This window comes from Cryptomeria japonica, chromosome 7 (assembly GCF_030272615.1).
Source record: "Cryptomeria japonica chromosome 7, Sugi_1.0, whole genome shotgun sequence".
Taxonomy (NCBI): domain Eukaryota; kingdom Viridiplantae; phylum Streptophyta; class Pinopsida; order Cupressales; family Cupressaceae; genus Cryptomeria; species Cryptomeria japonica.
This window is the reverse complement of record NC_081411.1, coordinates 559,144,780-559,157,826: the sequence shown is the minus strand read 5'-3', so window position 1 is coordinate 559,157,826 and position 13,047 is coordinate 559,144,780. Positions and strand designations below refer to the sequence as shown.

The window sequence follows — 13,047 nt, the reverse complement described above, 5'->3', positions numbered from 1 at the left end:
GCAATTCTGCCTCTGCTTTACCAACTTCTTTAACACCTTTGTAAGGATACAAATCCACAACATTAAAATTAGGTGAAATGCTTGTGCCTAAAGGAAGGGCAATCTCATATGCATTAGTAGAAACTTTCTGGAGGATTTTGCAGCGACCGATTTTCTTCATTTTCAATTTGTTGTACTCACCTGTAGGAAATCTTTCTTTCCTATGGTGAGCCAAAACAAGATCTCCCATCTGAAAATGAACTTCTCTCTGCTTCTTATTAGCATATTGTTTGTATTGCTGATTGCTTCCTTCGATGTTCATCTTAACCTCTTCATGAAGGTGATGAATGACTTTGGCAAATTCTTCTGCATCTGCACTTCTTCTTTCCATTTCACCAAGAATTCTGTGTTTGAAGACACCCCTAGGTGGGATGCATGCCTTAAACAATATAAAATGGGCTGAAACCTTTACTCCTATTTGGAGAATCATCATAAGCAAACTCAGTCTGTGCTAAAGCCATATCCCAATTTCCAGGTGTATTTCCAACAAGACATCTCAGCATATCAACAAGACTTCTCTTCACAACTTCAGTTTGGCCATCCATTTGGGGGTGAGGCTGAACTGAAACTTAGATGTGTACCCAATTTCTTCCAAAGAGCTCTCCAAAAGTGCCCTACAAACTTAGTGTCTCTACCAGATATTATGCTTCTTGGAATACCATGTAATCCCACCGTGCCTTTGAAAAACAAATTAGCAATATTCGTGGCATCACTAGTCCTCTTACAAGGAATGAAATGGACCATTTTTGAGAATCTATCAACAACTACAAATATAGAATCATTGCCTCTTTGAGTCCTAGGCAAACCAATCACAAAATCCATACTTACAGAATCCCATGGTCTAGATTTTCCTTTTGCATGTTGACAAACTCTGCATCTCTCCACATACTTCTTTACATCAGACTGCATCCTTGGCCAATGATAGTGTGTACCTAGCTGTAGATAGGTTTTATTTTGTCCAAAATGTCCTTCTAGGCTGCCACAATGCTTCTCCTTCAAGAGATTATCTCTCATTGAGCCTCTAGGTATGCACAATTTATTACCTTTCAACAACAAACCTTCATGTAGCATAAAATGTTTCCATGGTCCTCTATTTCTGCTGATAGGACTGCAGCAAGCCTCATATGTATCTTTGAAATCTGCATCATCCACGTATAACTCTTTCAAACTATCAAATCCAACATTGTTTGCCTGAATCTCATGTAACAAGAGACTTATTCTACTCAATGCATCAACAACTTTATTTGTTTGCCCACTCTTATGCTTCGATGCAAAATTAAAACTTTGAAGATACTCCACCCATTTTGCATGCCTCTAATTTAGTCTATTCTGGCTATTTATGAACTGCAATGCATGATTATTGGTATAGAGAACAAATTCCTTGGGAAGCAAATAATGCCTCCACTTCTTCAATGATTGAACCAATGCATAAAATTCAAGATCATAGGCAGAATATTTCTTGTTAGCATCATTTAATTTTTCACTGAAGTAAGCCACTGGTTTTGCTTCTTGGCTAAGAACAGCCCCTATTGTCAAACCACTAGCATCACATTCAACCTGAAATACTTTATTGAAATAAGGCAATGTAAGGATAGGCTGCTCACTCACCTTTTGTTTGAGAAATTTAAAACTTCTCTCAGCCTCTTGTGTCCATTCAAATTGCTTTTTAGATCCCTTAATGGTTTTAAGTAAAGGAGCAACTACATGATTGAAATTTTTAATAAACTTCCTGTAGAAACTATCAAATCCAGGAAAACTTCTTACCTCCAATGTACTTTTAGGTGTTGGCCAGTCAATGATGGCTTGAACCTTTTCTTGGTCCATCTTCAATCCATCTTTGGACACCACAAAACCCAAAGAAATCAATCCAGCAAAGACACACATTTCTTAAGATTAATCTGCAGCTTCTCCTCATGCAACCTTGTCATAACCATCCTCAAATGAACCAAATGCTCCTCCTTTGATCTCTAAACACCAAGGTATCATCAAGATACACATTAACAAATTTCCCTAAAAATGGTTTTAAAACCTCATCTATAAGCCTAATGAAGGTACTAGGTGCATCAGAAAGCCCAAAGGGTATAACCAGCCATTCGTAAAGTCCATCATTAGTTTTAAACTAAGTCACCGCGTTTGAGTTCGAGTTCAAATTTGCCAACATTAAAATTTGGATGAAATTCGGCATGAGAAAAACATTCGTCATTAAATTCGTTTTATATAAATTTGATTTTTTAGAATATATATATATATATATAATATGAAAATAAACAATATTAAATTTGTTTAATTTAATTTAAATTGTCAAATTTTATATATCAATAATTAAAATTTTTATTCTAAAATATTAATATGTTAAATATTTATCAAGATAGACTTTATTTTTATATCCATAAAGTTTTGGTTTAATTTTTTAATATTAATTAGCATCGCATTGCGTGTTGTCTCCAAACCCTACTTGGCAAGGCATCGCGTTGTTAATGTTTTGCTTTAATTTTTTAATAGTTTTTAGAAAATTTGTCAATAGTCTTTTTTAATATTAAGATTTATATGAATGTTTATATTCAAGCAATAACTTTTGCCAACATGTCAGTCTCAAAACACTACCCATGGCAAGGCATTGCATCCGTCAACAGCCATTCAGCGGCCCGCCTACAGCCCTTCAACGACCCTCATCCCTCTTGGCGGCACCTGGGAACTGTTAATCTGTCGACGGAAAAGAAATCTGCCTGTCATCCTACAAATTTAAGACGAATTTTTGCGAACTTCATATGTTTTTTATAAGTCTGCCGAATTTCAAACCTGAAGCCAAAAATTTGGCGAATGCGGCGACTAAGGTTTTAAATGCTGTTCACCACTCATCTCCATGTCTGATCCTAATCAGATGATAACCACTTTTCAAATCTATCTTTGAGAACTACATAGAACCACTCAAACAATCCATCAAGTCTTCAATTCTTGGAAATGGAAAGCTATATCTGATAGTTATCTTATTAATGGCCCCATAGTCCGTGCACATTTTTTGTTCACCTCCTTTCTTAGGTAGTAGGACTGTAGGAACAGCAAAAGGGCTGAGACTCTCTTATCAAACCTTTCTTGAGTAATTCCACAATTTGTTTTCTAATCTCCTCATTCTCTTTAGGAGTCAATCTATACGCAGCCTTGTTTGGAAGGCTAGCTCCTACTATCAAATCCACATGATGATTGATACTTCTTATGGGAGGCAACTCATCAGGTAAATCAACTGCAATAATAGCCATGTGCTTCTTCAAGATATCTTGTATCTCCTCAAGTAAATCATCTATTTTTTTAGAGGTAAGAACGGTCTTGGGCTTGAGTACCAAAGCATATCCTACTTCTTCATCTTTCATATCATGTAAAAACTCTTTTCTCCTTACCATTATTACCTTGCTGCTGCTGCCACTACTGCTGTCTTCTTCTTTTTCCTTGCATAGGCAACAATGTATGCTTGATACCATCCTTTTCAAAAGTATAAGTGTTATCCCTACCATTATGCACAACTTTATACTGCCAAGGTCTACCAAGCAATACATGACACACATCCATGGGCATGATATCACACATAACACTATCTTTATAAGTTTCTATTTGAAATTCAACTTCTGCCAACAATTAATGGCCCTTGTGTAGCCAAGAAACTTTATAAGGGAAAGGATGTTTGGTTTTCTTAAGACTCAATCTATCTACTATTTCAGTAAACACAAAATTATCAATACTTCAGCTGTCTATAATCAGTTTTCAGCACTTACCTTTTGCCTTGCATTTTGTCTTGAATAAAGCTCTGCTTTGCACCGGTTCTTGGCTCTCCTTTGGAGGCCTCAACAATACTCTCTTGAACAGCAATGACTCCTGGATTCAGGTTCTTCTTTGTGATGAGTAGGTGATCCAACACTTTCTTGATTTGCTTGCACAATCTGATTGCTTCTATTGGGTCTTGTATGACCTCCTTGTGAAAACTTAGGACACTCCCAACTCTTATGACCAGCATACTAATTACACTTAAAACACTTATCAGCAAAGCCTCTTCCTCTTCCTTGGAAACCACCTCTTCCATATGATCTACCTCCTTTGTTTTGATATCCTCCTCTTTCTTGTTTGACTAGTCCATTTGAACTATTGGTCCATTCATCTGGATGGTGTTGTTACCCTCTTCCAGCCTGCTGTCCACTTCCCCTATAGCCTCTTCCTCTATTCTTTCCTTGCTGATTTTGCTTTATTGCAAGTTTCTTCTCTGCCTTTATGGCAACTGGTAGGCTTCCTCAAGAGTTTTAGGAGACACTAGAATCAATTAATCCTGCAAACGAAATCTCAATCCATTCAAATATCTTCCTACCTTCTCCAAATCTTCTTCACTATAGCCTGACCGAATCACCAACTTGTAAAACTCTTCTATATATTCTTTTACGAACATATCCTTTTGCTTGAGATTCTGCAATTTTTTGAAAAGATTGGTTTGATAGTCTTCTGGAAGGAACTTAGCCTTTAACTTAGCAAACATTTTGTCCCAAGAAGTGATCTTCTCCTTACTATTTCCGTCTTTTAGATTGAACATAATCCCACCACGTAGCAGCATAGCCTTTGAGTCTGGTATAGGCAAACTTCACTCTTTTCTCCTCTGCCACTCCTTCATACTCAAAGTAATTATCAAAATCGTTGATCCAATCAATGAGTTCTTCTCCATTAAGACTTCTAGAATAAGTAGGAACCTCTATTTTTAGTTTGGCTCCAATGCTCATGACTGTTTTATTAATCTCTCTTCCACTCCTTCTGGTTCTGCAAGAGCATTATCATCCACTTGAAGCTCCTCTTCTTCCTCGACCTCACTAACATCATCCATTACAACACCCCTCCTTTGTACCTGCTCCATAGCATCTAATCTTGATGATAGGTTCTGCAACATTTCAAGAACTCCTTCCTCTTGAATTCTTCAACCTCCTCCTCTAGCACCTTCTCTTCTCATTCTTCTTGGTGGCATTCTGTCCACACCACAAAAACCCCAATCTTTTACTGCTCTGATACCAAATATGATAGGAACCAGTTTGGGATGGCAACAAAATCAAACAATACCTATCTATGGAGTGATAGGAAGGCAGAAGTAAAAACAAACACAGTAAAGTTGTAAACACTCAAGTGACAGAATCTCTAGGAAGCCAGACAACTGACATAAAATATGTTTAATTGATGTATGAATTTGATCGACAAACCAAAAGTATGTTCTTCCAATGTCTTATTTTATTTCCTGCTATACAAGTGGCGGTGGCTATAGAGTAATAGTTTCAATCTGAATAGCATCCCCAGTCAGAAATTTCACCCAATGGCCTGTGTATGTCATGAACTCTTTGCCCAATCTGCAAAGGTTTCAGAGGATGTCTTTGCTAGCAACTCGGAACTCTTTTCCACTGACTCCAAAAGCCTTTCCCTTTCCTTCGTTTTTTGTCCCCCTTTTTCTTGCCCCTTGTTCTCTGATTTGTTTCGTTTCTTTTCCACCTTCCCCAACTTCCATAACTGTTGATTTTCCCAGGTTTTATTGGATGTATTTTAATGTATATATCTAATTCAATCTGATACTTGCATTCTTGGAATTCTATGTATTCTCAAATTGAATAACATTATACTATATATATTCCTTTGGAGAGGCATGTCCTTGAATGGACATGTCTCTCCTTTAATTATAATAATTTAATCAATATTATAATGTTTCATCAATCAATTATTAATTTAGAATAATATAATAGATTAATATTGAATATTAAATTTTATATGATTAATAATAATATAATAATATATTATTATCAATCAACATATAGTATATGTATTCTAAATGATCATTCGACTCAAGCTACAAACATTAACACTCCCTCTTAGCTAGGGAGGATGATCAGACAAAATGTGTAGTGATCTCCCATGTCAACACTTATGGCCCTCACCATAGATACACAAAACATAATTAACACTCCCTCTTAGCTAGGGAAGATAAAATCAATGCAAATGCATTAAGTCTAGATTAATTATGGAATAGAAAAAAAAATATTATCTCACTATGATATCAGGAAGTATGGTATAAACAAGAATATCAAGGCACATGATATTCACCCTAACTCAAAAATATCATCTCATGATATTGGGAGTATTTGCATCAACCATATGATGCTCATCACAAGGGACCATAGTCTCAAGGTGTGAATTTGCCTCCGTCGGCGATTCTATCCATGATCTCTCACGTGGATTGCCTCAGTCGGTGATTCTATCCACAAGCTCTTACGTGGATTGCCTTAATCGTTTGCTGTCAATGCTAACAGCTGATAGTTATCGGTGTGTTATCCTTGACAACTGATAACTATCGGTGTAGACTAACACACCGATAACTATCGGTGACTAACATAACACTACCCGATATGCAACCCGATCTAATGCAACCCGATCTAATGCAATCTGATCTAATGCAATCCGATAATATATATTAATCGGAGTCATCATTATGTTAGATCGATATTCATCTAGATACAAGATTCATTAGATAGATGAACATGAGAAAGATGCATAGTATGATTTAATCAATAGTTTGGTCATATGCAAATATAGAATGACTATCAAGGATGATTCAATTGCTTGATGGTTTTATCATAGTTATCGATGTGAAATGATTGAATGAGAGACTTCATTTATCTCTCATTCAATCATTTATCTTACCGAAGCTATTATGCATTAACACTCGCTCTTAGCTAGGTAAGATGAATGTAGACAATATATTCAAGCATCATAATTTAATAGATAGTGATCATTTTAGTCATTCATGAGAATCATACCATCTAATCATTTGGTATGTAGTATCACCTAAACACGTGATCCTGAAGTTCATCACATCAATCTTTGTGATTGATAGGATATCACCTAAGCATCTGATATTAGTATTGCCTACACGCAATACTTAAGGATAATCATATGAGAAATCTTAATTTCTCACCTTATCCTAGTCGTGATAAGTGCACTAACATTTTATACAAATGTTATATCACCTAAATACATGATATGAAGTATCACCTAGACACATGATACAAATGTCCATCACGTCAATCTTGTGATGACAGGATATCACCTAAGCACATGATATCAGTATTGCCTAAACACGCAATACTTAAGGATAATCATATGAGAAAGATTTAAATTCTCATCTTATCCAAGTTGTGGTATGTGCATTAACATTTCATATGAATGTTTTACCACAACACAATCACGGCTTCATCCATGATTCACCAGAGATCCACCATGATAATTGGTTTGGACATTATAAGATCGTCACCTTATAATGTCTCCATACAAGTGTTTATTATCTTGAGTGATCGTCACCTCTCAGATATGAACCCAGGGGATAAAATCCAAAAATGTCCTGTCATGACAAAGAAGTTTATACATTAAACATGCAAATACAAATTGCAAAGAAAATTACCTTTCTATCATACCTAAACCTTTTCTGAAGTGATCAACCTTCACTCTGAAAGAGGTTTTTTTTTTGTCAGAATATCTGCAGTTTGATCTCCAAGGGAAAACCCCCCTACTCGAGGGAGAAGCACCCAACATAAAATGTCTTCTTTATATATCAAATATGTCTAGCAATAATGCAAGACATGGGCCCAATATATGTTGCTTCACTCCTTGAAGCAAATTTCACAAGAGCAAATCTAATTGGCCTTCTTCAGAGGATCGATCTTCTCTAACTAATATATAAACTGCTCTTCACATAAATTGAATGGATCAGAGAATGAGTTTGCATCTTCTATATATATGAGGGAGGCACCCTTTCACAAGGGGCCGGTCCTTAATGACACCATTTGTCTCTTCACAAGGGTGACCACTACAACATCAACACTCCCTCTTAGCTAGGGAGGAATCCTTTTTAATAATATAGTCATGAAATGACATCCACCATGGCTACTCCTAGAGAGTGGAACACGATTCATCACGGTACTCAACATGATGATATCCATCATGGCTACTCCCATGTATGAGAATGCATATGAAGTATGAACACAAGTGCCCATCACAGAGTTGCTCAACGTGATGTTTTCATCTCATCATGACGTTCACCATGACTACTCCCAAAGGGTGGAACAAGGGCCTTCACCTCAAACTTCTCCCTCATAGAGAAGAGTGTATTAACAAGGGCTTGCTCCTCAAACTTATCTCTCACAGAGAAGAATGTATTAAGCATATTTTCATGATGGTGTGGCTCCCTCTGATATCAACCTTCTGACCTCCTTGTCTAAGGTTGCTTCTGATGAAATGTTAGACTCCCTCTGAATCTGATATCAACCATCTGACCTCATTGTCTAAGGTTACTTCTGATGAAATATTAGACTCCCTCTGAATCTGATATCATCTATCTGACCTCCTTGTCTAAGGTTGCTTTTGATGAAATGTTAGACTCCCTCTGAATCTGATATCAACCATCTGACCTCCTTGTCTAAGGTTGCTTCTGATGAAATGTTAGACTCCCTCTGAATCTGATATCAACCATCTGACCTCCTTGTCTAAGGTTGCTTCTAATGAAATGTTAGACTCCCTTTGAATCTGATATCAACCATTTCTGAGGTTACTTCTGATGAAATATTAGACTCCCTCTGAATATGATATCAACCATCTGACCTCCTTGTCTAAGGTTGCTTCTGATGAAATGTTAGACTCCCTCTGAATCTGGTCTCAATCATCAATTCGTTTATAAGCATCAATTTATTTCTCCCTTTAATTCAATTTTATTGTGCTTTCGTCCTGAAGGTATGTCAGAGAGAGATTACAAATAGCTCATAAACTAAATTATCTTGAACAGAAATACCAATGATGGAAGCATACAAGATTTTACTAGCCAATATTATAGCATAAATTACAAACTCAATAATTCATGTGCCTTAATAAAACATGGAATACTTATCTTAAGTTTAAAACATTTCCTTTCATAAGGTGAGCCCATATAAGAAATATCACGCATGAATCATCTCTCATCATAATTCCCTTTGAATGATGTAGAACATTTTCATAATTTTGATCAACACTTTCATTATTATCTGCCACACACAGTCGTTAATAACTTTTGCAATTTACCAAATTTATCCAGTCTTTTCGGTGACATGTTAGAAAATCTAATTACAAACATTTCCTCCAAGTTATAGCCAGATCCAATGGTTAAAACAGAAGTTGTGACATTTTTCCCAAAACTGCTAACCCTAGGTAGGGTTTCAAGTGACCTGCACCAAAGTCGTCATATCTTGCACAAAACTGAATCAAATTTGATGAGATAAACATATTTGAAAACTAGAAACACAGATCTTTCCATCCATATATTATAGTCCTCATTTTGAGGCCAACCAAGGGCCGTCCAATGGCATATTTCAGACTGAAAATTCTAAAAAAACTGAATTCTCCAACCCTCTCCAACCTCCAAATTAATCTTCACATGCCTGAGCTCTGATACCATGTTGATTTTCCCAGGTTTTATTGGATGTATTTTAATGTATATATCTAATTCAATCTGATACTTGCATTCTTGGAATTCTATGTATTCTCAAATTGAATAACATTATACTATATATATTCCTTTGGAGAGGCATGTCCTTGAACGAACATGTCTCTCCTTTAATTATAATAATTTAATTAATATTATAATGTTTCATCAATCAATTATTAATTTAGAATAATATAATAGATTAATATTGAATATTAAATTTTATTTGATTAATAATAATATAATAATATAACATAATAATATATTATTATTAATCAACATATATTATATGTATTCTAAATGATCATTCGACTCAAGCTACAAACATTAACAATAACTGCCATTGAAACAGGGGCCTGCCATTAATGAGAGATTAGTCAACATAACAAATGAAATGATTGGGAAAACAAAAGGCATAAAATGTTGACTTATGCCTAGAACATGTCGACTGAAACAAAAAGAGTAGAGCAAGGTAAAAACTGGTAAAAACTTCAAGCATCTTTTCTGGCAACTTTGAACTTTTTTCCACCAATTCCAAAAGCCTCTCCCTTTCCTCTGTTTTCTGTCCCCCCTTTTTCCAGCTCCTCGTTCTCTGATTTGTTCTGTTTCTTTTCGACTGTTCCCCAACATCCATAACTGTCGTTGTAATGAGAGATTAGCCAAACATAACAAATGAAATGACTGGGAAAACAAAAGGCATAAAATGTCAATTTATGCCTAGAACATGTCGACTGATACAAAAGAACAGGGCAGTAGTAGAGCAGGGTAAAAACTTGTAAAAACTTCAAGCATCTTGCCACAAACACCCAGACCTAAACAAGAAAAAGAGAATAAACAAATTGTCGATGCTCCTGCATCAGTTTCTAGACAGGGTCAATGTTAGTTTTTCGTTATCATCCAAGCAACAACTGAGCAATGCAAGCTGACAGGCAGCAGATGACTAGAGCCAATTGATTTTATACAATCAGTGTTTGGGTGCTCCCTCATTTACTGTTATTCTGCACCCAAATAATCAGTATCACATTAAAGAGAATTATGTTATGCTCTCCTCTTTCTACATTTTCTTATACACTTCTGGTAGTAGTGGAAAGTTACTGCAAATTTATGGAAAGAAAGGTGGCTTCAGAGGTTCCAATAGTATACTTTTCTTGAAACAGAACGTTGTTCTGTTGGTTATAAGTTGTGATCATTTACCATAATTATGAAACTTGTACAAAGTATTGGAATGCTTATGCGGTTATGAATTTACAATTTCTAGACTGTTAAACCATACAAAATATTACAATGGAGCATGTAGAACTTTTATGTAGGTGCTCATTGTTCCTGTTGAATTCTTTTTATATGCTTTAGGGCACGAAGAATCATATAATCCTCCACCAGAATATATTCCAACACAGGAGGAGATCAATTCATACCAGCTAATGTATGAGGAAGACCGTCCTAAATTCATTCCCAGAAGGTATGTGTTTTCAATATTTAGCTTTGAAAGTTATATCATTGTTGTAGTATATGCAAAATGCGAGAGAGGAAATACTTTGGCAATTGAGTTGTGCCATCTCTTCCACAGGTATGAGTCATTGAGAAATGTTCCAACTTATGAAAGGTTCATTTCAGAAATATTTGAGCGATGCTTGGACCTATACATGTGCCCAAGAACTAGGAAGAAACGGGTAAATGCTAGGAAAATTTTGCCTTATACTGTTACAAGCTTATTAGGCAGTGCAGGATTTAGCATCTAATCTTATTGCTGCTGCAGTTATGCCCACACATCTAATGTTTTATTGCAGATCAACATTGATCCTGAGTCGTTGATCCCCAAGCTTCCTAAGCCTAAAGATCTTCAGCCTTTTCCTTCTATTTTATTCCTTGAATATAAAGGTCATACAGGTGCAGTTTTATGTATATCAGCAGAATCATCAGGGCAATGGCTTGCTTCTGGTATGTGTTTTATTTAGTAGATCTTTTCCTTTTTGCACTTAAGCATGTTTTCAGTCATTCTTTTTGTTGTCTGTAATTTACTACTTTATATCAGATATTTCCAATTCAAGGGAACTAAACATACTGGTGTTTATAATATGCCAAAAGTTCTTAAGATATTCTATAATCTGTTTGGTATTTTATGCTTAACTTTTGTGTTTTGAATATATCGAGATTGGCTTTGAATGTTTGTAAAGGAAAAGGATAGAAAGGGAAAAAGGGAAAGGGGCTTTTATAGTCCAAGATGCCAGCTATCTGTGTATGGGTCTACATATGGGTTAGAGCAGTATGGGACTACCTTGTACTCCTTGCGGGAGGTACCTAACTGCACTACAAACGAGGTGTACATACCTTACCCCTTTTGGGATTTGAACTTGTGACCTCTCTTTCAAGATGCATTGCACTATGGTGTTGATGTGCCAAATAAATTAATAAAAGCTTTAAACCAAGTCCTGTACTCTGGGTGTATGTGGATTGGCAAAGTTCAGTTGACTCTGATTTGGGTAGGAGGTCAAAACCTAGGGGCACACAATTTAAATAATATAGAAGGCAAATGGAAAGAATTCCCCCTGTAGAGACTAAACCATATTGGATTTTATGATATGCTGAAGATTTGCTGGATGTTTTCTGTTCGGTTTGTTATATTACAATGGCTTTTGTGTTTTGTGTACATTGAGATTGGAATTTGAAAGTGTGTTGAAGCAAATGATATATCCACTATGGTGTTGAGATACCGAATAAATTAATAGAGGCTGTAATATGCTAGAGATTTTGCTAGATATTCTATGTTCGTTTTGGTATATTACGGTATATTTTTGTTTCTACATATTGAGACTGATTTGAAATTCTGCAAGGCACGACATGCTGCATGACGTTGGTGTGCTAAGAAACATAAAAAGAGCTGTAAATCATGCAAGCTCTGTACTCGAGGTATAGGTGGAATCACAAGATTTATTTTACTCAAAGTTTTTGTAAAGTCAAAACCTAGGGGTACAAAGTTTGAACAATATATAAGGTAAATGGAAGAAAATTCTCCTGTAGGCTTCCATAAGGGGGGCCCTGCATGCTCAATTGGCATTTCTGTATGCTGTGACCTAAAAGGCACACTTCTCCTTTTCACCTTATAATGAGTACAAGCATATTTTTTGGACACCAAGTTGTGTGCATTCATTGAATAATGCACTCAAAGATATTGTCAAGTTTTGGTGGATTTTAGATCTCATAGAAAAGGGCAGAAAAATGCAAATGTTCATATGTAACTGTTTAGTCCTTAATGTAAGGTTGGTAAAACTAACAGATAACATAGTGTTGTCCACACGTACCAATTATTCATGTACCAGTACATTCATATATCACAGCATGAGTAATAATGATAAACAACTAGACCAGAAGAGTTCTATCTTTATTGATTTATGCAGAATATATCCATACATAATCTCCCCTTGTCGAGGTTCCATCCAAACAATATATAGACCTGACGGTTGGCCAAGTTGCCAACCGTCACCAACTCCCAACTA

The 13,047-nt window shown here is 35.9% G+C and overlaps 1 protein-coding gene across 1 annotated transcript in view; it reads left to right on the top strand.

The window, feature by feature from the left end:
* LOC131031095 (ribosome biogenesis protein BOP1 homolog) overlaps positions 1-13,047 on the top strand; it is a 79,244-nt gene that overhangs the window by 50,411 nt on the left and 15,786 nt on the right. The window contains exons 6-8 of the mRNA XM_057962123.2: positions 10,904-11,012; positions 11,121-11,223; positions 11,341-11,491. Coding sequence (XP_057818106.1) covers positions 10,904-11,012; positions 11,121-11,223; positions 11,341-11,491 — 363 coding nt within the window. The remainder of the gene's footprint in view (positions 1-10,903; positions 11,013-11,120; positions 11,224-11,340; positions 11,492-13,047) is intronic.